At 39.1% G+C, this 23,256-nt stretch overlaps 1 protein-coding gene and 1 pseudogene across 1 annotated transcript in view; both read left to right on the top strand.

Annotated features, from left to right (window-relative positions):
- The first annotated feature begins 1,427 nt into the window (after nt 1-1,427).
- LOC119908023 lies at nt 1,428-7,046 on the top strand (annotated as a pseudogene).
- Nucleotides 7,047-10,051: 3,005 nt separating this feature from the next.
- The window catches only part of LOC119908018 (major histocompatibility complex class I-related gene protein-like), an 84,846-nt gene continuing 71,641 nt past the window's right edge, over nt 10,052-23,256 (top strand). Inside the window, exon 1 of the mRNA XM_038725755.1 lies at nt 10,052-10,404. Coding sequence (XP_038581683.1) covers nt 10,356-10,404 — 49 coding nt within the window. The 5' untranslated portion in view covers nt 10,052-10,355. The remainder of the gene's footprint in view (nt 10,405-23,256) is intronic.

The following is a 23,256-nucleotide window of genomic DNA, read 5'->3' on the forward strand; positions in this document are numbered from 1 at the left end:
TTAATATTGCAGACATCTGGGGCAAGTAGTGGACTGCTGAGTGTGAGTGAGAGAGGGAAATGTTGAATTACCTAATAAGCAATTTCTCTCTGACTCTCTCTCTCACTATTTCTTTATCACCGCCCGTAAAATGCGATCGCATTTTCAAGGCATTGTATCAGATCACATTTTAATACCAAGTGTAGCCTAAATGGGGCGTGAGACCCCCACGAAGCTAACCCTGTTTGTCGCAGAGGGATATGGATCTGTGCAAAGGAATTCAACGTTATACCCGTTGTATACTCTCATTATATCACTAATATGAACCATCAAATTGCTTGATTTGAGCTACCTGTTTCATAAATATAGGTTATGTATATATGTATATAAATAACTGTTTATATGTTGCCATATTTTAATGTAGGCCTACACTTAATTATATGTGTGTGTAGCATGAATGAACTACAAAAGTATTCGATGCAAGAGGTGGTTTTATTTTCGTAATCCAACTTTTGTTGAAACTGGGTATTTTTGTGTTTGCTTGCTGAGATCCAGAGGATGTTTTTGATTAAATATGGACTCTGTGGAGATTTGAACTGAGATAAGGACTCATTCATTGGTGCTTGAACTGTGGGTTTTGGAGTGCACTATGGTGTAATGTTTTTGTGTAACAGCGAATTACAACATAATTTACATAAAATTATGCCTAAACGAGAGCTGCTTATTGTTTAATCACTGTTATCACAGAGACTAAATGAATGTGGCTTCAAACTGTGAAACTCAAATCATCCCTAAAAGAACAACTTGAATTAATTGTATAAGTTGTCGTTTCAAGACACCAAATATTGTTCTTTAAAATGCGGCTTACTTTGTTACTTGAGCCATCAGTAGTATAAGAAAAAAGAGTTTGTTTTAATGGTTAATTAATTCTTGCTGTAGGCCTACCTATCCAGTTACAAATGAGTAAAGTTAAATGTGTCTTACAATATAGAGGAATTACAGCATCACATTGTATTATCCCATTGAAATGAAACATGTTGACTGTGGCTGTGTGGAAATGTCTCCAACACACCATGCAACATCATCTGATGATCATCTGGTTGATTATTGGGAAGAGCTTATTTGAAATGTATGAACCTACAACATCATTTCATCTAATTCATAGCTCGAAGCTACTGTTCAACATTTGGTGCCTTAAATAACCTTTTATTTAACAGCTCTGTATTCAAAATTAGAGCGGCTGTATTTTGTTTGTCATAAGTAGATTGTTTTGAGATATTAGGGGAGCGTATTGAAGAATGTCTAAAGTAAATCTTAGTAATGCTGGATGGTCTTGGTTTTTCTTAATTGAAATACATTCAAAAGTCCCGTGACGTGGCATTTTTCATTTGACACTCCGATCATTGAATCACCCGCCCATCTCCAGTCAGAAACATCCCACCTACTTCCTTGAGGAAATAGCATTGGATGGAAAACAAAAACAGATGAAGCAGCTCGGTCCTTTACCCACACGTCTTTATCAAAACAAGATGAAAAAGTTGTTTTTGTTGCTTCTCTTCTGTCACATTTCATCAGCAGGTAAGATCACACTAAATACACAATATTTAAAGCCTAATGAGTGTGATAGTGACAGTAAAACACTCCCTGGTGTATTTCGTAACTTCATCTCCTGGAGTCCCAGACTTCCCAGAGTTCATGGGAGCTACAGTCGTTGATGGAATTCTGGCAGGTTACTGCGACATCATGAAAGTTGAACCTAAACAGGACTGGGTTAAAAACCTTTTAGAGACTAATCCTGAGCATAGGGTGTATTACAAAGAACAGTGTGTTGAGATTCAGACTAACTACTTAAAAGCCACGATTTCTAAATGGAAGCAGCACTTCAACCAAAGTGGAGGTAAAGTATGTTATATTTCCAATATTTCTAAATCGGGAGGAAGGGGTCGGGGCTGAGGGGTTAGGGGTGGTGAGCTCTCTTCTGCTCAAAGTCTGATGTCAGCAACTAAAAATAACGTTAAGTTTGTCCAAGTCGTGCAAGACTTTTTGAGTAAAATACAATACGTTTGATAACCGCCGACGGGCATGCGGTCACTGAGTGGCAGAAAGACGAGCAGCAGTGTTGGCTTGAATCAGCTAAAACACAAACAGCACATCTTAAATGGTAAAAGAGCTGGATCACTGGTTCTTTGGTAAACAGTAAGGATCACTGTCGAGACCGACTGCCTTTAATTTGAGCAAATAATCAACTTGTTTAACTCCCAGTTTGCTAAACGCAACCATGGTAACAGATGTTTTGCCACTCAGTCCAGCGTGTTCCCGGAAGGGGAAGTGACATCAATGCATACCCTCTAGAAAACATGAACGTGCGTATATATGCGCGTTCACGAAATTAAACTTGCGCATTCCTGCAGCGACCTCTGTGAGGATCAGCAGACAATGTATGGGCGTAATTGCACTCCTCATTTTATAATAATACAAAGATGATTTAGTCTCTGTAGTCACTCTGCAGGCAGCCTCAGACAGTAAGCTACACCACCTGTAGGCAGAGATGTACAACCAACATCAGATACAAGCAGCTCAGACCTGATTGGCTCCCTGTAATAACAGACTTCATGATTTTTCTTACCCTGAGGAGAAGTCTAGGAGAGCTTTCCTTTCAGGTTTATTACAGAGACATACTGTTTTAAATGAGGGAAGATTGTAGAGAGCACTGCACTGTCAGGTGTGTGCAGCAATGGCAAATTCTTTACATGGCTCAAGTCAGGTAGCAGGGCCCCATGGTAGAACTTTTCGTAGGGCCCAGAGAGGTCAGTACCGGCTGTGTCTGGGTGGAAACAGTAGTGAGAGTTGTGGTGAAAAGCTGTGAGCAATTTTTATAAATCGAGAGAAATCAGGAGAATTGTGACCCTGTGAGAAAACCGGTAAAGGGCTATGCAAATTGGGAGTCTCCTGAGGGTTGGAAAATATGTCTGCAAGGTATGTAGAGGGTCTGACTGTTTATATACGAGTTTGATGTGAGTATAATGCAAGAAGACATACCCATGGTATACTGCCATTGATAGTCACCCTTCAAAATCAAACTGAGTTTCTGTTTCTGTCTCTTAGGTGTCCATGTTTTACAGAGGATGGGTGGCTGTGAGTGGAATGATGAAACTGGAGAGGTTAATGGCTTTAATCAATATGGTTTTGATGGAGAAGACTTCATCTCATTCGACCTGGAGACAATGACGTGGACCGCTCTGAAACCACAGGCTGTCACCATCAAAGAGAGATGGGATGCTGACAAAGCCAGAGCACAGATCAATAAGAATTTCCTCACTCAGATTTACTTTGAGTGGCTGAAGTTGTATTTGGCCTATGGCAAGAGCTCTCTGCAGAGAACAGGTACAATCACACAACCTGATGTAGAATAATAGAAACAACAACCATCTTTATAAAGCTTGCTCAAACTGAACTGCCGTTACATTATCACTCTTTTGGCAGTTTTCTGTAATGATAAGATTTGATTTAGCGCTGTTTACATTTTTCACATGAGTATTGAGTTTAGCATTCACACGTACAGAATATAGACAGACTGCTGTTGGGATTTGTATGATTTGCATCAAATCTTTTTTGGAGCATTATTAGTCATGCTAGTAGCTAGCAGAACTGAAATATCTGAACAACTAATGGATGGATTGCCATGAATTTGGTATACACCTTCATGTTCTCCAGATAATGAATTGTAAAAATACCTTTCATCTGGTCAAATTTTGTGTTTATCCAAAAATTATGACCAATGTTACGGCCACATCAAAAGTCAGACTTAGTTGTGACCGTCAACACATCAAAGGACACCAGACAGGAGGATTTCTTTATATGCAAATTCATTTATTCACAGAGTAAATTACTTAAGACTTAATCAAACTATGGAAGGCTGGAGGTATAATAACTAAAATGGGACCTACTGACAAAGGGGCGTAGGACCCAGTACCCCCCCCAAACTATCAAAAGAAAGTGTCTGACCTAACAAAATAACAAAACCCTGAAAACTGAACTACTAAGCCTCCATCCTCAAAATAAATCAGAGAACAAAAGAAAACAGAAAAAAACACACTGGTCACAGGGCTGCTTCTGTCTCAATGAGAAATAAAAATATAAAAGGAAGACTCCTTCTTTTCCTCCAGTCTTCCTTAAGTAAAGGGGCACATTAGTCTTGTGTGTGTGTATTTTTACACCTTCTCTAGTTGATTGATCTCTCTTAAAGGCTGCCCAGTTACATTCATCTACCACTGCTACTGAGATGATCCAGTATTTACAACCACTGTATTTAAAACTAGCTCACATGTCCTTAATTGGTTCTTTCTTTCCCCCTTTCTCTTCTTTTCTCTATTGAATTTCTCAATTGTTACCTTGTTTTACTTTCCTGTTCACCCTTTCTCATCTTTCTCTCCATTGTCTCTATCCCGGCCCCTCTCTCTCTCTCTCTCTCTCTCTCTCTCTCTCTCTCTCTCTCTACCCTGACAGAGCCACGATGTTCTGGAGGAAAGATGGAGAGAAGCTTCATGAGGACGTGGACCCCGGAGAGATCCTCCCCAACAACGATGGATCCTTCCAGATGAGTGTTGACCTGAATCTTTCATCAGTCACACCTGAAGACTGGAGGAGGTACGACTGTGTGTTTCATCTCTCTGGTGTGAAGGACGACATCGTCACCAAACTGGACAAAGATCAGAACCAACTGGAGTAAGAATGAGATTAGAGGGTTCTGGTGTTTTAACTTTGGATTGGATCTGTTAATTAATTTTGATTCAGCGTTTGTCTCTCCAATCTAACACATTAAGGGTTTTAATCTATTTTCACAGACACACCTTTAGGATAACAGACAAAATCATTGATTATACTGTATTATCTCAACTCCAAGTCAGTCTTAGCTCACAGCAACAACATTTATGAATAAATAATTGGATGGATGGATGTAATTCTGTTCTAACCTGCTGTATTTATACCAGTCTTCTTGTTGTTTTCTTCAACAGAGAAGCCCCGTGACAAGACCGGTCCCATTGTCGCTGCAGTGGTTGTTCCTGCTCCTGTCCTCATTGCTGCATCTGGATTCATCGTTTACAAAAAGAAGAAAGGTGAGAGAGAAAAATGGAAGATTTTCTCCTTTTTTGATTTTTGTCAGTACTTTGATTTTACTATTTGAGTGATGCGTTTATCCACTAATATTTAAACAAGCATCGACTGGAAGAGGGGATCATAGTTCATATTCTGGCATTTACAACTTGAACTAAAAATTATTTTGTCTTTTGTTTTGATTTCAGCCAAATGCCTACCACTACTTCTGATATGATCCAGTATTTAAACTCACTGTGTATAAAACTATAATGTTTTTTAACTAGTTCATATGTACTGAATCGCTAACTGTACTCTATTTCTTATCATGATTTCTCCCTATTGAATTTCTTCACATCTTTGACCTTGTTTTCTTTTCCTTTCCTGTTCCCCCTGTCTCATCTTTCTCTACCCCGCCCCTCTCTCGCTCACCAGCTGGAACTGAAATGACTTGCCAAATGTGCTCCATCTTGTAAGTAAAACTTGTATTCTGTTTCATCTTGACACATTTTAAGCTGAAGATCAATGGTTTCACATTATTATGCAGTTTTTCAACACTTTTTTACTGTTAACAACAGTGCAGGATGAGTGGACTCACCCAGTTTGTTAGAGCTTACAGCTCCTGACTACGGCCTTGAACGCTCTGAGGAACTGAATCCAGAGGTTATATACATCTAAAGAACTTCTATAAAAACCAGACCAGGCGTCTAATCGAGACTTGCGTTTATTTGTCAGAATGTGTTCCCACACCAGGCCAGTAAAGGGGACATACGCTATTAGTTTAAGTTTTATGGTAGATATGATTATTAACACTATGTGCTTGATGTGTAAATGTTAAATGTATTTGTTTTCTTTCACATTTGTTTTGTTTGATTTTGACAGATTTCTTTACAATGCTTTATCTTATTTTATTGTTTATTTATGAAATAATGTGTTTCCTATCCATGTTTCTAAGCATGTTTAATGTTTTTGTAACAGTAGCAGAGAATGAGGAACCAAGTGCAGCAACATAGAGGAGATGAGGCAGATTCTCTTCAAAGTCTATACTTAGGTTAGTTTCAGGTTCAAAATCTTAATTAGGGGTTGTACCAGAACAGGTTTACATGGTTTAATTTTCAAAAAACACCGTCTTTTTCTCATACTGCACATTGCTACAGCTCTTCTTTTCACCCTGTGTGTTGTACGCCCTGCTCTTGAGCTACAGAGTGATGCATCTTACTTGTACAACTAACACGTACATGGGAGGGATATGGAGCAAGTAGCCACTAAATTGTCCTCAGCCATGGACAAAATAAGTAATTGGCTTAAATCTTCTTGCTTAACACTAAGTACTGAAAGAACTGTTGGAATGTATTTCGTTAAGTCCAATAAAGTTAAAGACATGCCTAACATTTACTTTAATGGACAAAAAATTACATCGATAAAAGGGATAAAATATCTAGGTGTCCATTTAGACCAATGTTTTAAAAAACAAAATAATGACCAACAATGGAATCAACTCCCTGACAGTCTAAAGTTGTCTGTAGAAACTTAAAGAAATACATCATCGATAACCAGCTGTGTCAGCATCAGCACACTTAAAGTCTACAAATATAATATTGAAGTAATTGTTTGTGAATATGTTGTATATATTTTAGGCTGTGATGGTCTTTTGATTAGCTTTTTTATTTAAACATCTGATTGGTTTTAAATGATTATTGTTGGATTAATATTCTATGTATTTGCTAGTGCTATTGACAGTTATTTGTAATGTAATGTTTCAATATTGTTTGCACCTGCCCAGGGACTGCAGATGGAAATTAGCGTTTGCTAACTCTGGTACAAAACATATTTTTGTAAGATTAATGTATTTTGTACATTGTCCCTGACAAATAAATAAAAAAATAAAACAAACAAACAAAATCTTTGTTGGGAGTTGCACATGCGTAGTTCCCAGGTAATGACTAGTAGCCAATCAGAAGCAGAGAAGGGCGGGTCGTAAGAAACAAGGTAGTGTGATCCAACTCAAAGCCAAAGATGGTACGTAGCTTGTTGTCTGAGCGACGCCACACACAACTGCCTCTACGTAATGTTCAATGCGACACACACACCAGTTCTTAAAATACAGTCTACGGTTAAAATGTTTTACTCAGAATGTAAAGACAGATAAGCGGTATGAAAACCTTCCAGCTGTGTTTTCCTCTGCCGTTGTTGCTGCAGCGGTCTGTGTGATGGCGGGAGCAGAGGGCTCTGTGAGCGGGCGGCTGGCCGGCCTCACACGCTCCTCCCACGGGTCGGCACAGGCTTCCTCCGCAGCCACTTGCGGAGCTCCTCAACTCCGACAATATTCAAGCACATTTTTGTTGTACTGTAAAATATAAAACTTTCTGTTGCTGGCCTCTGTCTGGCGCAGCAATGATGATGCAGTGAATAGTGACGATTCTCTCTGACCAGTCAGCAGTCTGTCGTGTTTTCACGTTACATTTTAGTATCACTCAGCTCGCTTGGAACCTCGACGGAGGTGATACGAAAAAAAAGTACAGGTACAGGTGCAACATTTCTACAATGGAAAACCAAACAAAGGTGAGTTGAGCCAAAGGGCCTCCGCTCAGACTAGCTTGGTTTGAGGGCGTGCCTGACCCCCGCTAGCCGCTTGGCAAGCTTTATGACGTGTTTTCATTGTGAGGTCACAAGTAAAGGAAGTGAAGGGCTGGACTACAAACGAGCTGTTTTCAAGCGGTTCAGAGCAGAGTTTTCTGTGGGAGATGGGAACTCCCTTTGGGCTGGACTTTGGGCTTTTTTACTTTGCAAACCTGTTACATGCAGAAAAAAGATATATAACTCAATAAAGGAGAGGGGGAAAGCCAATAAGCATAATACAACCTCTTTAAATAGAAGACAAAAATCCTGTGGCAGGAACACTGAAGCATAGCCATTAGAGGAGGGAAGGGTCAGAGATACTCCCACAGGCTGATGAACTGATTGAACAGGGCTGATTGCAGAGCCACAAAGGCCCAGCTCACATCCAGGATGGCAGGTAGGGACCTCTGGTGGATCAGGAAGATAGCACAGCAGTTAGTACCAGCAAACATGGGAAAACAATCTACCAGTGTGACAGTTTTATAATATTTTATTGTTTAAAAATACCTGCAAACTGATTAGTGTTCATAATCACCTCCTGTGATAGATTATTGAAATGTTTTATTCTTTGGTAAAACAGGACAAGCTGATTTATGAAAAGTTCATCATATCGCAGGGGTTGCTAACTAGTGTCCAATGGTAAGTGATGGCGGTTGGACTACTGAGCGGGCCATGGCACTGACACGAAGTTGCTTATCAAGTCAGTAGGGACAGCCACAGTAGTTTAGCCTGAGCAGATACGACGTAGACATAAGGCCGGGTCATACCAGAGTGTCTGCTCTTTGCTTGGATGAGTGAAGGCAACTTAAAATTACATTAGGTCACGGCTTAGTGATAGGTCAAAACATAATTTAACATGAAATTTAACATTTCATAGTAAGGTTCACAATTTACCGTGTATTGATGAACATAAATGAATGTCAAAATGAAATGTCTATGAAGATTCTCAGTCTGACTGACCGTAACCTATTGGCCTCAGGTGAAGATACCAACGATGGTCATTCAGTTTTGGCCACAGGTAGTCTTAACGATTGTAACAACTGTCGTCATAGCAACCAGGAACACTAACGAACCAGCGGTATCAATGACCCGGGCCAACGACCCCACTGAGGTTTAATAGCTGAGTTTCCCTGCCAGTCAGTCAGAACTGAAGAAGTCCTTTGGATGAGGGACGAAACGTCTTCCAGTATCTTCAACCAAGTCCAGTTGCCCTTGATTTTAACCTTCGTTGGTCAAAATGAAATGTATTGCTCTTTTGGTGCTGATGTTTCACTTTTCAGTAAAGATAAAAATACACAAATGAATGTGTTGCTTCAGGGACTGCATGTCTTGACTGTGTGCATGGCATTATGAAATCTGAAGACTACTTAAAAATTCTGGGGGCAACGGCGAGCATAACATACAACATACAGTTTATGGGGCTCAGGAGACTGCACGTCCACTAATCACAGATGGTCGGTGATTTTATCCTCAGCTCTATCCAGTCTGTGAATTAATGCACACTACATGTCAACAGCCATGCACACATTCATGGCAGATGCTGTCTCGTTTATCCAGTGTAATAGTACAATTCAGCACTGGTTTGGAGTGATTTGGACAATATTGATAATGATTGCATTTTTTCCCATGAAAATGTTAATATAAAATAAACAGTACTCAGAGAATATGATGAGGTTTACTTGTGCAGTGTAGTAATCCAATTGGACATGTTTGGACACGTGGGTCACATGAAAAGGAAGCTATTGAAAAACAATGCTAATTTTTCCAGTAGAAAAGTAATTTACAGACGGTCGCTAAGAAAACCCACTTCTCACACTGGAGCGTCACTTTTAAGCATGTAGGTGGAGGACCTTATATACAGTCTATGTGTGGGACACAGGGCCTGTCTCATTTCCCAAATTTCCACCTCCTCGACTCCTCGGGGCGCGTGTTTGTCCCTCCTCCCGATATGCGAGCACTAGGAGTCGAGGAGGCAGAAATTCGGGATATGAGAAAGGCCCACAGAAAAGTCTGAGTAATGAGGTAGTTAGTTGACAGTGATCCAGAAGATCAATTTTCACCCAGAAGACCAGTGTTCGTTTCCGGTGTCAAAAATGTATATTTTATGTTACAGAAGTTGCGAAAATTAGCCAAGCTTCATCACTTACATAAGTTAAGTGATGAAGCATAAGTAATGGTCATTTTAACCCAAACAGTGATCCTTTCCTAAACCTAATCAAGTAGCCTAGTTTTGGTGCCTAAACTTAACTAAATAGCGACGTTTCAGATTGTTAAAAGTAGGCGACTTTTATTTTGAAAGTGTAACTGGACAATGCAAATTTATTGTTGCTAACTTGACCGCGCAGCCCTAAATGTTCAAAAACGACGCCAAAGGCGTTGGTATTGATCAAACGTCCAAAGCGGCGAGATAAAGACTTTGTTCAGAGCAGGAGCTCTCGGAGCTCAGCTGATCCGACCTTACACTACCCAAACTGGTGAAACTGAGTAAGAAGACGCTACTGGATCCTGAGTGAATGTCCGTCAAATATCCGACTTAAAACTGACTGGTTAAACCAGGGTGGTCGAAAATGTAACGTTACCTGAAAAACAACGCAGTCCACAGACCGAGATGAGCAGTCAGCGAGCATTTCAGTCTTATAGCCACGAATCTTTATCAAAATACGATGGACATGATGTTTTTGTTGCTTCTCTTCTGTCACGTTTCATCAGCGGGTAAGATCAGATTTTAAATCTTTACTTTTGCTCTTTGGACACACTTGATAAGCCTGATGTGACTTAACCTAATAATACTGAATACACATTTTTGTAAACTGAATGTTTAACCTTGTTTGTCCTACAGTGAAACACTCCCTGAAGTATTTCGCAGCTGTATCTTCTGGAGTCTCAGACTTCCCAGAGTTCATGGGAACTGCTGTGTTTGATGGTATTCTGGTGGCTTACTGCGACAGCAACACCAGGAAAGTAGAAACAAAACAGGACTGGGTGGAAAAAATTTTAGAAAACGACACTCAGCAGTTACAGTATTACAACCATGAGTGTTTTGAGTATCTGCCAAACGTCTTCAAAGACAGGATACATTTTTTTAAGCAGCACTTCAACCAAAGTGGAGGTAAAGTATTAATGTTTGTTGTTTTACGTTTTACTGTTAAAATGTTTTGCTTCTTTGTTTGTTGTTTGTCAAACGGATATATCTTCTATTATGGACATGTACACACGTGAAAACTTGGGATCATTACAGCCATCTGCAAGGTATTTAGAGATGGGACTGTTTCTGAGTCTGCAGGTGTCACACAGGTCTGACTTTCTGTATGTAATTTTGAGGTGCACAGAATTAAAGAAGACACCCACCTTGTATAGTCGCATAACAATAACTACAAATGTAACTTTTAAACAGTGGCATAAATTGATAGAAAGACAGTTGGAGATGTCGTCTGTGCATCCTCATAATCAAATTCTCAGTTTCTGTCTCTGTCTCAGGTGTCCATGTTTTATGTCCGCTATGTTCTGTTTGCCACCTTCAGTACCCCCAGCTTCATGGCTGTCTTCTGTTCCAGGAGTGGTTCACCATTTCCTATAATCACGATGAACTCTGCCTGATCAGTCCTGTCACCAATTTTGATTTGACACTTGAATGCCCCCTTAACTGGCAGTGACTGACTGGATGAGTATGGGTACAAATTTCTCTGTTCTTTTGGCACATATGAATAACACTATATCTTTTGTGCCTTCGGCCTGTCCCAACATTTTCTCCCATCACATTACTTGTAGCACCTGAATCTACTAACATTTTCAAGTCTACTCCCCCCACACAAAAGGTAAGTCTCTCTTCTTTTGCAATAAATGCAAACTCTTTTTGGTCTACTTCAACGCTGTTCACATTTTGTTTCTTTGGTCCTTTTGTGCGGCACATTTTTGAGAAGTGGTCTTTTCCATTACACTTGCGCCCTCTGCCTAAGACGTGCTGTGTCAGAAATCCTATAGGTGTATTTAGAGCTGGGACTGTAAGTGAGGCTGCAGGTGTCACATGGGTTTAACTCTGTGTATATCATTTTGAGGTGCACAGAATGTAAGAAGACATATCCACATTGTATAGTGCAATTGGCAGCCATCCATCATATTCACAGAGCAATAGCTACCAACTTTTAAAGAGTGACACAGACATTGATAGAAAGACAGATGGAGATGTTATCTGTGCATCATGTTAATCACAGTTTCTGTTTCTGTCTCTCTCAGGTGTCCATGTTTTACAGTGGATGAGTGGCTGTGAGTGGGATGAGGAGACAGGAGAGTTTAATGGTTTTAGTCAGTATGGTTATGATGGAGAGGACTTCATGGCATTTGACCTGAAGACATCGACATGGATCGCTTTGAAACCACAAGCTGTCACCATCAAAGAGAGATGGAATGCTGACAAACCTAGAGCAAAAAATAATGAGGTTTACCTCACTCAGCTTTGTCCTGAGTGGCTGAAGAAGTATTTGGACTATGGAAACAGCTCTCTGCAGAGAACAGGTAGAATCACATGACCTGATTTGGTTTCATGGACACAACAATATTCATTCCCTGCTCAGACTGACTTGCCGTTGTATTATCACTCTGATCAATCTGACACTACCTTATTTTGGTGGCAATAATCAATCAATCAACATTTATTTATATAGCACTTTACAGCAACCAATAGGTGTCCAAAGTGCTTTACATCAACCAAGAATAAACAACACAGCATTCAATAAAAGACAAGACAAAACACGTGAAGCATAGAAAACAGTAAGCCAGATAAGGTTGCCTAAAATCATCAGAAGAAGAGGGAGGTTGTTGGACCACTACTGCGTATTTAAAGCCATTCTAAATAAATAAGTTTTGATTTAAAATGAACAACATCCGTTATAGTGCGAATGTCAGGGGGGAGCTTGTTCCAGACTTTTGGGCCAGCAACAGCGAAGGCCTGATCTGTTTGTACCACTGTTTGTACCTGGACCTCGGGACTTCTAAAGTCCCTAGATCTGAAGACCGCAACAGGCGATTTTGCCCACCCAAATAAGATTTGATTTAGCCATAAATCAATTAGTAGAGGCTGACATTTTGGGTAAATTACTTTTTTCTCAAAGAAAGAGACTGTGAGAGTTAGTGCACAGTTAGTATAAGTAAGTTTTTCACTGAACAGTGAATTCAGTTAAAACATTGAAACTGATTGACTACTTTGTGTAACACTTTGTGAACCGTAAAAAAAACAGGCAGATCCTTCTTCTCTGACTGCAGTGAGTTTCTTTAGTGGTGGTGTCACTACCTTCTCTGTCTCTATACAATGTGGAAGTTGTGTAACAAATGCGTTGTTATGTAGTTCTGTCTTATGCTGTCGATCATGAGACGGCTGTACTGGCCTGTACATGAAGAGCATTTACCTGAAAGAAAATGGATCTGCTGTGTCTTGAGTTCACTTTAAGCTGAACCCTGGAGATTTTGATCACTATTGGTGCCAAAGAGTTTTTGTTTTTACATGCAGATGCATGTTTGTTTGGATCTTTTGGTAAGATTTGCATCATAGTCCATATTATTAGTCAACATTATTGTTGTAATGTTCACTTTTTCATTTATTTTGCTCAAACCTTCAGTTATTGATTCCCTATTTTATTTTTTAACATGCTTTTACTTTCTTTCCTTTCCTGTTCACCCTTTTTTCTCTCTCTCTCTCTCTCTCTCTCTCTCTCTCTCTCTCTCTCTCTCTCTCTCTCTCTCTCTCTCTCTCTCTCTCTCTCTCTCTCTCTCTCTCTCTCTCTCTCTCTCTCTCTCTCTCTCTCTCTCTCTCTCTCCCTCCAGACCTTCCCTCAGTGTCTCTCCTCCAGAAGACTCCCTCCTCTCCAGTCAGCTGCCACGCTACAGGTTTCTACCCTGACAGAGCCACGATGTTCTGGAGGAAAGATGGAGAGGAGTTTCATGAGGACGTGGACCTCGGAGAGATCCTCCCCAACCACGATGGATCCTTCCAGATGAGTGTTGAACTGAATCTTTCATCCGTCACACCTGAAGACTGGAGGAGGTACGACTGTGTGTTTCATCTCTCTGGTGTGAAGGACGACATCGTTACCAAACTGGACAAAGCAAAGATCAGAACCAACTGGGGCAAAACTCTGTTTAGTAATGACAATGGTGAGCAACACTAATTTATTTGTTTATTTGTTTTTGCTGAATGGTGTCATTTTTTCTAGTCAGTTTCACTTTTACCACCTGTTCCAAATAGTTAAAAAACCTAGAAAACAATTTTTTTTCCCCCCTTCAGGATTGCTGGTCAGATCATGTGACCCTACCAGCGTTATCAAATAATTTTTAATTACAAATGTTCCAATTGTGTAGTTATACCACAGAAAGTTTAATATCTTAAGCTGATGATACGCCGGGCAACTTTTTGATCAATGCTAGTGGGCAATGCAGCTGTCAATGGGCAACCAGGTGAGACACAGGGCAACTGATTAGGGCAACGGACAGTTGGCAACAACCAATCAGAGGCGCAAAACTATTGCCAGGGAGACGGACACTGCATATCTTGGCTTCAATATTTCTTTTACTTAAGTAAGTATCATGAAGATACTCTGGTTAATTTGCCATAGTTATTACATTCATGCATTCCATCTTTTTTATGTGTCAGCCTTAAAAATGCCAGAAGTCTATCGGGCTCTACAATAAATACCAATTTAGTCGCATATGACCCTAAAAATAGATACCTGCGAACCAGTTATATGATTTATGAACAGTGTGGGAGTAAAGATAACTAGCGTAATTCCCAGCCCCCCGCTATCCGTTCAAAACATAGTCAAACTTTGCAGCTCGTTATTGAAAACAAGAGGGATCGGTCTTTTCAAACATACATACGACAACTTATTGGCATAAAAAGATGTAAGTTGACGCTCCTCCTTTTCTTCACTTCATTGCTGCTGAAATGCCGCCATCTTGATTGATTTTTTTCCTGAAATCTCCAAGCCTGTCATGTGATCAGATGCTAGCATTCTGATTGAAGGATCTCAAAAATTGCCCAAGACGTTCTAAAGTATTCAGATAGAAATGTGTTGCCCATTCTCTGTGGGAAAGTGCCTGAGAAATATTGCTCGGCAACATTGCTCAAAAAGTTGCACCATGTGTGTCAAGTGTCTTTACAAGGACATTTCAGCAACGTAGAACTACACTTTCATAAAGCTGGCTGACTTGTGAGAGACACAGCAGCGAAGGTGATTAAAGATATCCTGACTTTAGTCTTGAAAATCAACACTGTTATTTCCCATAATACAATTCAATTATTTTACCTTTTACTAGTCTGTCGTCACCTAGTCAATGCTCACTTCTTTAAACTCCACTTACCAAGTTAATAACGTGGCCTCTCTGCTAAAAAGTTGTAATCTCCCCTGATAACATCATCAGGGTGATTTTTTTTTCAGAATAATTCTCTGAGTTTAATAAACTGCACTTGAGTTGTCAAGTCACTGCTCGTTAAGCAAGGCAATGTTGAGCCAAACGCAGGCAGTCCAGGATGATTCACTGATAAGGTAGCTTACAGGCAGGCAGGTAGGTACAGGTCCTTGTAACATAACAGAAAATAAATTTACAGCTCAAAGAAAACACTATCTGTGTCTTTCTTAACAATTTAGACAGCATTCTTTGTAAAGCTAAGGTGGTTTTTAATCACAGTTTCAAAATATTTAAAGCTACTGATGGTTTCTACAGTGATTGTCAAAGTTTTTTCAGGTGCCATTTAAATCCTGTATATTTCTGCACACACATCAAGCTACTGATACTAAACAATATATTTTTTTTGTATTCACCACCTGTATGTGTGATGAACATCTTCACATGTTGTGATCACATTATGTTTGCTCTCAGATGGGTCCAGCAACATCACCATACCGATTACTGCTGCAGTGGTTGTTCTCGCTGTCGTTCTCATCGCTGTTATTGGATTTACTGTTTACAAAAAGAAGAGAGGTGAGAGACCAAAGGAGCTGAGTTCATCTTCTTATTCAGACTGCAAAATTGAAGTAACGTTTAATAGTTAACAAACATCTGAGGCAACCAACAGTAAGACAGAGTAACCTATCATATAAACATACAGTATAATACACACAATATAAAGAGATCTAAAAAGAAAAGTAAAGGTCATTTATGTATCACTTTAATTCACATGAGACAAAATTATAATAAAATATATTCTGACATGTTAAACTGTGACAAGTAAAATATTTCTTTATTCTTATTTCAGCAAATTGACCTCCAACTCGTAAGTAGAATCTTGTTTTTATTCTGTTGGTGTGACATTCACTCTGTAGATTAAAAAGGGGCTTTCAGTGAGACCTGAGGTAGTTCAGTGCAGGAAAAGAGGACTAACAGTGTGTTTCTGACCTTACAGCTTCTGTCAACAGCTCTGAGCTCTCTGAGAGACTGAATGATTGAGAAACACACCACCCAGCACCATAGACTGTATTAAAGCCCTGCACGCAGTGACGTCATGTGAAAAGGCAAAACAGTAAATACTGCACTGTGTTAAATATTCACACCTCTAGTCAGAGTACTGACATTAGCACTAACCGAATGCAGGTAAATACTGTTAGCAGACAGAGAAAATGCACTACAGAAAGACACATGTAACACACACACCGAGCACTCAGCTCAGGGAATATCAGTGGTGGAGTTTCAAACCAAACTCACCAGTGGAAGAGGCCCAGTTCGTACTGATTAAGAGTCGGTGCGCTGTTTATCAACAGCACCAGCCAGTCAGTACAAAAGTTGGTAGTCCAACTTTGGTATTGACGCTGAGAATTATTTTTGTTTGCTTGCTGAGTTACAGAAGAGGAGGATTTTGTTGAGATATGGCATCTTGCGGAGATTTGAACTGAGAAAATGACTAATTCATTAGTGCTTGAACTGTGTGTTTTGTATTAAACACTGACTGTGTAATACACTGTGACGTAATGTTTTTGTGTAGCCTAAATATATTGAACACTGAAATACAACATAATTAACATTAAATGATACTTAAATGAACTGTTTGTTCTGCATTTAGAGCATGGTCTATATTTCAAAAAGTGGCAGATACAATCTCTGAATGGCAGAATAAAACTTGAATGTGAATTTCAGACCCCTGCCTCCAGTTAAACAAGCTTCCTTAAGATAAAAGCAAAGAAACATTCTGAGATTGTTTTGACATCCACCATAAAACATCTGTCACATTACAGATGTAAAGGAAATATCTACAAACAGATGGCTTACTGTGAGCAACGATACCTAGCTTTACATGTAGGCCTAGATACAAAACTTATATTTGGAAAAAGGCTGAATGGGGTGGGGATGGGGCAGTGGATAAGGCGCATGCCTTTGGCTTCAGAAAGTGGGGTTCAATTTCCTGCTAACACATCCACCAATGTGTCTCTGAGCAAGACACTTAAACCCTAGTTGCTCCAGAGGTGTGCGACCTCTGACATACATAGCAACTGTAAGTCACTTTGGATGAAAGCATCAGCTAAATGTGAATTTGACTAGAACTTTTTGAAAGCTTCATTTATTTGCTGCATTTATTGTCTGTCATTCCTTTTGTACTGATGTTCTTCTTTTTCAATAAAAAGGGTTTTATGTAAAGTCACACAAGTTCACCATCTGTGTCTCTAGTTTCATTGACATGAATATTGCACTTTTATTCACTATTATCACTCAGTCTAAATTAATTTGGCTCCACTGTGAAACTATAGAGGAAGGACAAAATAGGCTATATGATGTAGGCCTACTGTGAGACATGAAGGTGGAGGCAAACCCTAAAAGTATATCGTTAAAAGAAAGCACTAGTACTTTCTACTTTTATTAATGGTATAATTTAGTCTGTCAAGATTTATTAACATATAACATGACTTTGTTTCTTGAGCCATAAGTAGTAAAAGCAACATAGAGCTGAAAGAAGAGAGCAGTTTCACATCTCTCTCTCCTAAAGGAGCAATTTGGAACACAACACGTTCAGATTTAATACACATGGAGAACAGAGCTGAGCAGCAGTCTGCAGCAGTGAAGGTGGGGAACGCTCACGGGGACACGGCAGGGCTGCTCAGCGAGAGCAGGGTACTCACGCAGGGACAGGGACTTATATCTTTCCAAGGCACTCCCTTGTGTCCCCAGCAACACACCCGCTACGTTTGGAGTCAGTTGGTTAACAGTTTCTGACAAAATCGAAATAGGCTACAAACAGACAGACAAACACACACATTTTTTTTCTTTATTACAAAGATGAAATAGGAGATTCAGATTGTATTTGTGTGGGTGGTTCTGCAGAAATACGACATAAATAAATAATAAAGTTTAGGACATATACATCCCAGAATATTTCCTATTCTGTATCCTACAAGGGTTTCCTCAGGTTACAGTATTCTTAAGATAAAAACAGTAGGTTAATAACTTATAATCAAAGGTTTACACCTTTACAAATGCTACCATAATAAACAAACACCAATAATATTAAGAACACTAGTCGACAGTAAGATATGACCACTTGTAAAACCAGAGAAATAACATACACATCACCAGCTCTCCTGTTAAAATACAGACAGTACCACCTAGTGGTGAAACAAGGGGCATTAAATATCACGGCTACATAAAAGGCTATAAATAATGTTAATATACAATAAATAGTGACTCTAACAAACTGAGCTAACTAGCAAAGGTAAATACTTTCAAATTAGTAACATTTATCTCCAACAATATACAACATCTGAACATGAAATTAAATATCAGGACGGTATTACAAGGGAATTCCTTTACCACGGGTGCATGAAAGTGACAACTATTTAGCTACCAAATCATGAAACGTGAACACAAAAAGTGCACACTGGATTAATTGGGCTGCACTGTGTGTAGTGTGCCAGTCAGGTTTGCATGCACGTGTTTTTGGGAGACCATTTACAGTCAGAAGACCCACTGTAGGCCTACACTGCAGCGTTGATGTCGCTAAAGCTTATTATAGGACTGCTGCTTATTATTATTTTTATTTTTTACAATTGTAGAGGGATATTCACTGTTTCACCTTAGCCCGTTAGCCTACTTTAAATTCTTACATTATTATTTGGTATCAGGTGGAAATGTTCTTATACTTATGATCACGTCTCAAAATGATCATTTTTCTTATTTTCCTCTCTTCTGTCAAACAAGCATCAGTCACGTTTGACGCTTTGGGCATCATTAGTCACATGGTTTTCTTCATCTGAAACGACCTCTGACCTACCCGACTGTATGATATGGGCTCTGATAGCCTACAATATTTGGTTTGTCAAATCAGAAACACTCCCACCTTCCTCTGTGAGGAAAAATAGTTGAATCCTTGTTGAATTTGTTTGAGTCCTCAGAATTTTTACTTTGAGTTGATGGTTTTATACATCTATACAACAAACACAAGCCTCAATTCCTATTATGGAGAAACTAATAGAGAGACATCATGATGATAGAGCAGTGTACAGTATGTTGTTTGGAAGGGTAAAAGATATTTATTTACTGTGGGTAGAAGTGGACCAGATTGTGGCTTTCACAACTGTGAACACTAAAATGATTTCTCCTCCTCTTTGTTCAGCCAAATGCCCCCCATATGGTTAGTAGAAGTTGTTTTTATTCTGTTTTATCAGATGTGACATCCACTTGTTTGATGATGTGTTACTAGAAAATGAATGGCCATATAATAGATCAATTTCATCATCAGGGCATCAGTAAAAACGTATGAACAGTTGTTGCCAGTTGGTCTTAAGATAGAAACTCTGAGGTTTCCTCTGGATGTAGATGGGAGAAAAAAATCTATTTAAATTATATTGAAAGCTATAAAAAAATAATTTAAGAATTTAGTAGATATTTGTCTGTCAGAATTTACAGAAAATTTACACAGACTTTGGATTTGGTGGTGGATCATAGTAACTTTAATTACTCTGCTGCTGTTTAGTCTGATGCTCTTTTTGGTTGGATGCTGCAGGTTGCAAATGTCACATTCAAGTTGTTGAGCCAGTCTTATTGATACTGAATGATAAAACATCAGATGCTGTGCCAGTTGCAGAGGCTTTTCATACCAAACGTTTGTTAGATCTGCCCAAGACATTCTGAATGACCAGCCTCTGCAACAGGTTGTAGCATGTTTATTAAAGACAGTTCAGTGCAGGATACGTGGACTAACAGTGTGTTTTTACCTTACAGCTCCTGACAACAGTTCTGAGTTCACTGAGAAACTGAATCCAGAAAACTGATTTCCAAACACATTCTGCACGCAGTGATTGTTTTTTAAAACGAGCTGCGATACACGAAGATAATCGATACCTGAAATTATTAAAACAGAAAAAGTGCAATTATTTTAACTTTGCTAAAGTTGGTTTTCTGCAACACAGGTGAAGTAGCTTCATATTCATCCTGAAAACTCAAATCTTGAGTATTTCTCAATAACATTAAACAGTCATGGCAAAAAAAAAGCAACAACATCAAAAACATCTAATGATATTATTTATTAGGATTTTATGACTCAAGATTAATGAATGAAAATAAGGGTCATCAGGATTGTGAGTGTGCTTACATCAGATTTGATTGCCAACAACCAAACAACCCTACAACTTATCGGATTTGAATTCAAATGTTGCCAGTACCTTGAATAATACATCTAAACATTTTAAAGTCTGTTAACTGCAGTCTGCATAAGTTTCGTCTTTGTTAGCATTTTCCAGGTAAAAGTTCAACTGGTGTTTTAAAGAACTGTCCATATTGAATTATATATAATTTAAAAGCTTGTTTTCTAGTTAACATTGTTAGCTAGTTCATATATCAGATATCTACAAGAAATGTGTTCATGTGACAAACAGTTATATTAATGCTAAGTGTGTTTCTAATGCGTTAGCTAATCTTAAACAGCCGTTTTGTACGACAAGTTATTTTCCTCGCCCTTCAAGGCAGTTTGGTCATTTAAATTTTACACACTGTTTCTTAGATCTTATAGCAAGACATTTACAGAGTTTGTTTGTGTTATTTTATCTGTAAATGTGTGGTATAAAAGGGTTCGTAACACATATGACTGGTACATTTTGAATAAATCCATAAAAAAATATTTTAATAAACCCTTCCATAAATGTCTGGCCATTTGTGGATAAGACACATTGCTCTGGTTGGGGACAGCTGGGTTTGATCACCACTACATCATTCAGCAGTGTGTCCCTGAGCAAAACACTTAACCCCTATTTCCTCCAGAGGCGTGCAACCTCTGACATATATAGCAATTGTAAGTCGCTTTGGAAATGTGTCAGCTAAATGACTAATTGTTATTGTTGTTATATGTAGATCAGCGTGAGGAAATAACTCATTTGCATTTAAAATATTAAAAACATAAAAAAGTTGTAATTCCTTTCGGCTTGTAAAGTTTCATTGTGAATATGAGTATTTGACTATTCTGTCTCACTTAAATAATCAAAACTGTTTACCAGAAAGTACTGTGTCTATGAAGTCATTACTAAGCGACTAAATTAGTAAGGAAATATGTTTTGTTTGTTTGTTTGTTTGTTTTATGGCACTAATATTTAAGGGCTGGGGAAACATTTTATGTGGCAACATTTATACAGCAACTTTAATAAATCATCCCCAAAAAATATTCAACTGATTAAAAACTAAATTTGAAAAGACCAGTGTCATGGTTACTGAGTTCACAGATATAAAAATGTTTTGCGTAAATATTCTTTAAATTGTGGTAATTACTTTTCCTGAAAGCTCAACATTCAGCATGTAAGAATATGTAATTGACAGTCTAATGCATTTTAAAATCATTATTGTGAAATTATATCAATTATAACAAACAAAGAGAACAAGCAGTAAACAAGCCTTTTAAATAGCCAATACAACCAATAATAACTACATGTTATTGGTTGGGCTATTTAAAGGTATTTTAACAGGTTCGAAGGACTGACTGAGCTATAATCTGTCACATTTAATTCTCATGATGAAATCAAGTCAATTTAAGGCAAAAACAACTTTCAACTTACAAGGTAAGAGTTGCTAAAAATGTTGGTCATGGCTGACCGTGACAAACTGATGTTTCTTTGCCGTCCTTTATATAAGATGTTAATCCGAGGTCCTGACTCATTGTGGTCATTAAAGATGCCAGAGTTGGGGGTTCACTGGTGTCGTGGCTAAATTCCCAACCTGGCTTTCTCTATCTGGCCATCTAACTATCCCACACAGAAATTGGCTCTATGCTTCCCTCCCTCTCTGCCTCAGGCTAATGTGTGGTGAGCGTTCTGGCACAAAAGGGTTGCTCTCCATCACCCAGGGAGCTACACATTGGTGATGGTTGAGATCCCCCCCAACTTCATTTACATTTACTCATTTGATGCTTTTATCCAAAGTGATTTACATTTGAGGAAAAGTACATAAGCATCAACAAAGCATTAAAACAGCCCAAGATCTATAACTGACAATACATACTAGTAAGCGCAGCAATAAATACTAGTAAGAGCTCATAGCACATATCGCATCAATGGAGTAAATGCCTAGAGAAAGAAGTAAGAGTTAACAAAAAAGTGCTATCGATTCAAGAGAATTGTAAGAAGGATAGAAGAAAAACAGCACAGGAAGTGCATGTTAGAGGTCAGGGGTTAGAGAGACAGTGTTCTCGGAAGAGATGAGTTTTCAAGAGCTTCTTGAAGTTAGAGAGGGACGCCTCTGCTCTGATGGCGTGTGGTAGCTCCTTCCACCATCGTGGTGTCACAGAGCCAGGCGGCGTTTGCTGGAGGAGCGTAGTGGCCGAGAAGGAACTTAGGCTTGTATTATGGAGTTTAGGTAGCTGGGGGCAGACCCAGTACTCACTCTGTATGCAAGCATTTGTGACTTGAATCTGACTCAGGAGGCCACGGGGAGCCAGTGGAGGTCACTGAGTAATGGAGTGACTTGAGTCCTTTTGGGCTGATCAAAAACCAGTCGGGCTGCTGTGTTCTGAACCATTTGTAGGGGTTTCACCGCACAGGCTGGATGACCTATTAGGAAGGAATTGCAATAGTCTAGATGAGGGATAACCAGGGCCTGTACCACAAGCTGGGTGGTGTACTGAGTAAAGTAGGACCTGATTTTTTTTATGTTGTATAAAGCAAAGAGGCACGACCAAGAGACAGCAGCAATGTGGTCTGAAAAGGACAGCTGGTCATCAATCATGACACCCAAGTTCCTCACCACCCTGGTTGGAGTGATGGTTGAGGAGTCAGTTTGTAGTTTGATGGTCAGATTGCAGATTGCTTGTCTGGACTGACAAAAAGATCAGTCTTAGAGAGGTTTAGTTGAAGGTGTCAAGCCTTCACCCATGCTATATGTCTGAGAGACAGTCCGTGATCCACGCCGAGACGGTGGGATCGTCTGGTGGGAAGGATCATGGACTTAGTTCACTCTGAAGCGCTTTAAGTTTCTATGATAAAGCGCTATATACATGTAATGCATTATTATTATTATTATTATGAGTGTGCAAGTGATATATATGTTGATATATGTGATATTTTACTCGTTTACGGTCTACCAGTCTAGCTACATCATTTAGTAATCCTT

This window comes from Micropterus salmoides, unplaced genomic scaffold (genome assembly GCF_014851395.1).
Source record: "Micropterus salmoides isolate LMB-PRFRI ecotype aquatic unplaced genomic scaffold, ASM1485139v1 Ms_hic_scaffold_17, whole genome shotgun sequence".
In the NCBI taxonomy this organism is placed as follows: Eukaryota; Metazoa; Chordata; class Actinopteri; order Centrarchiformes; family Centrarchidae; genus Micropterus; species Micropterus salmoides.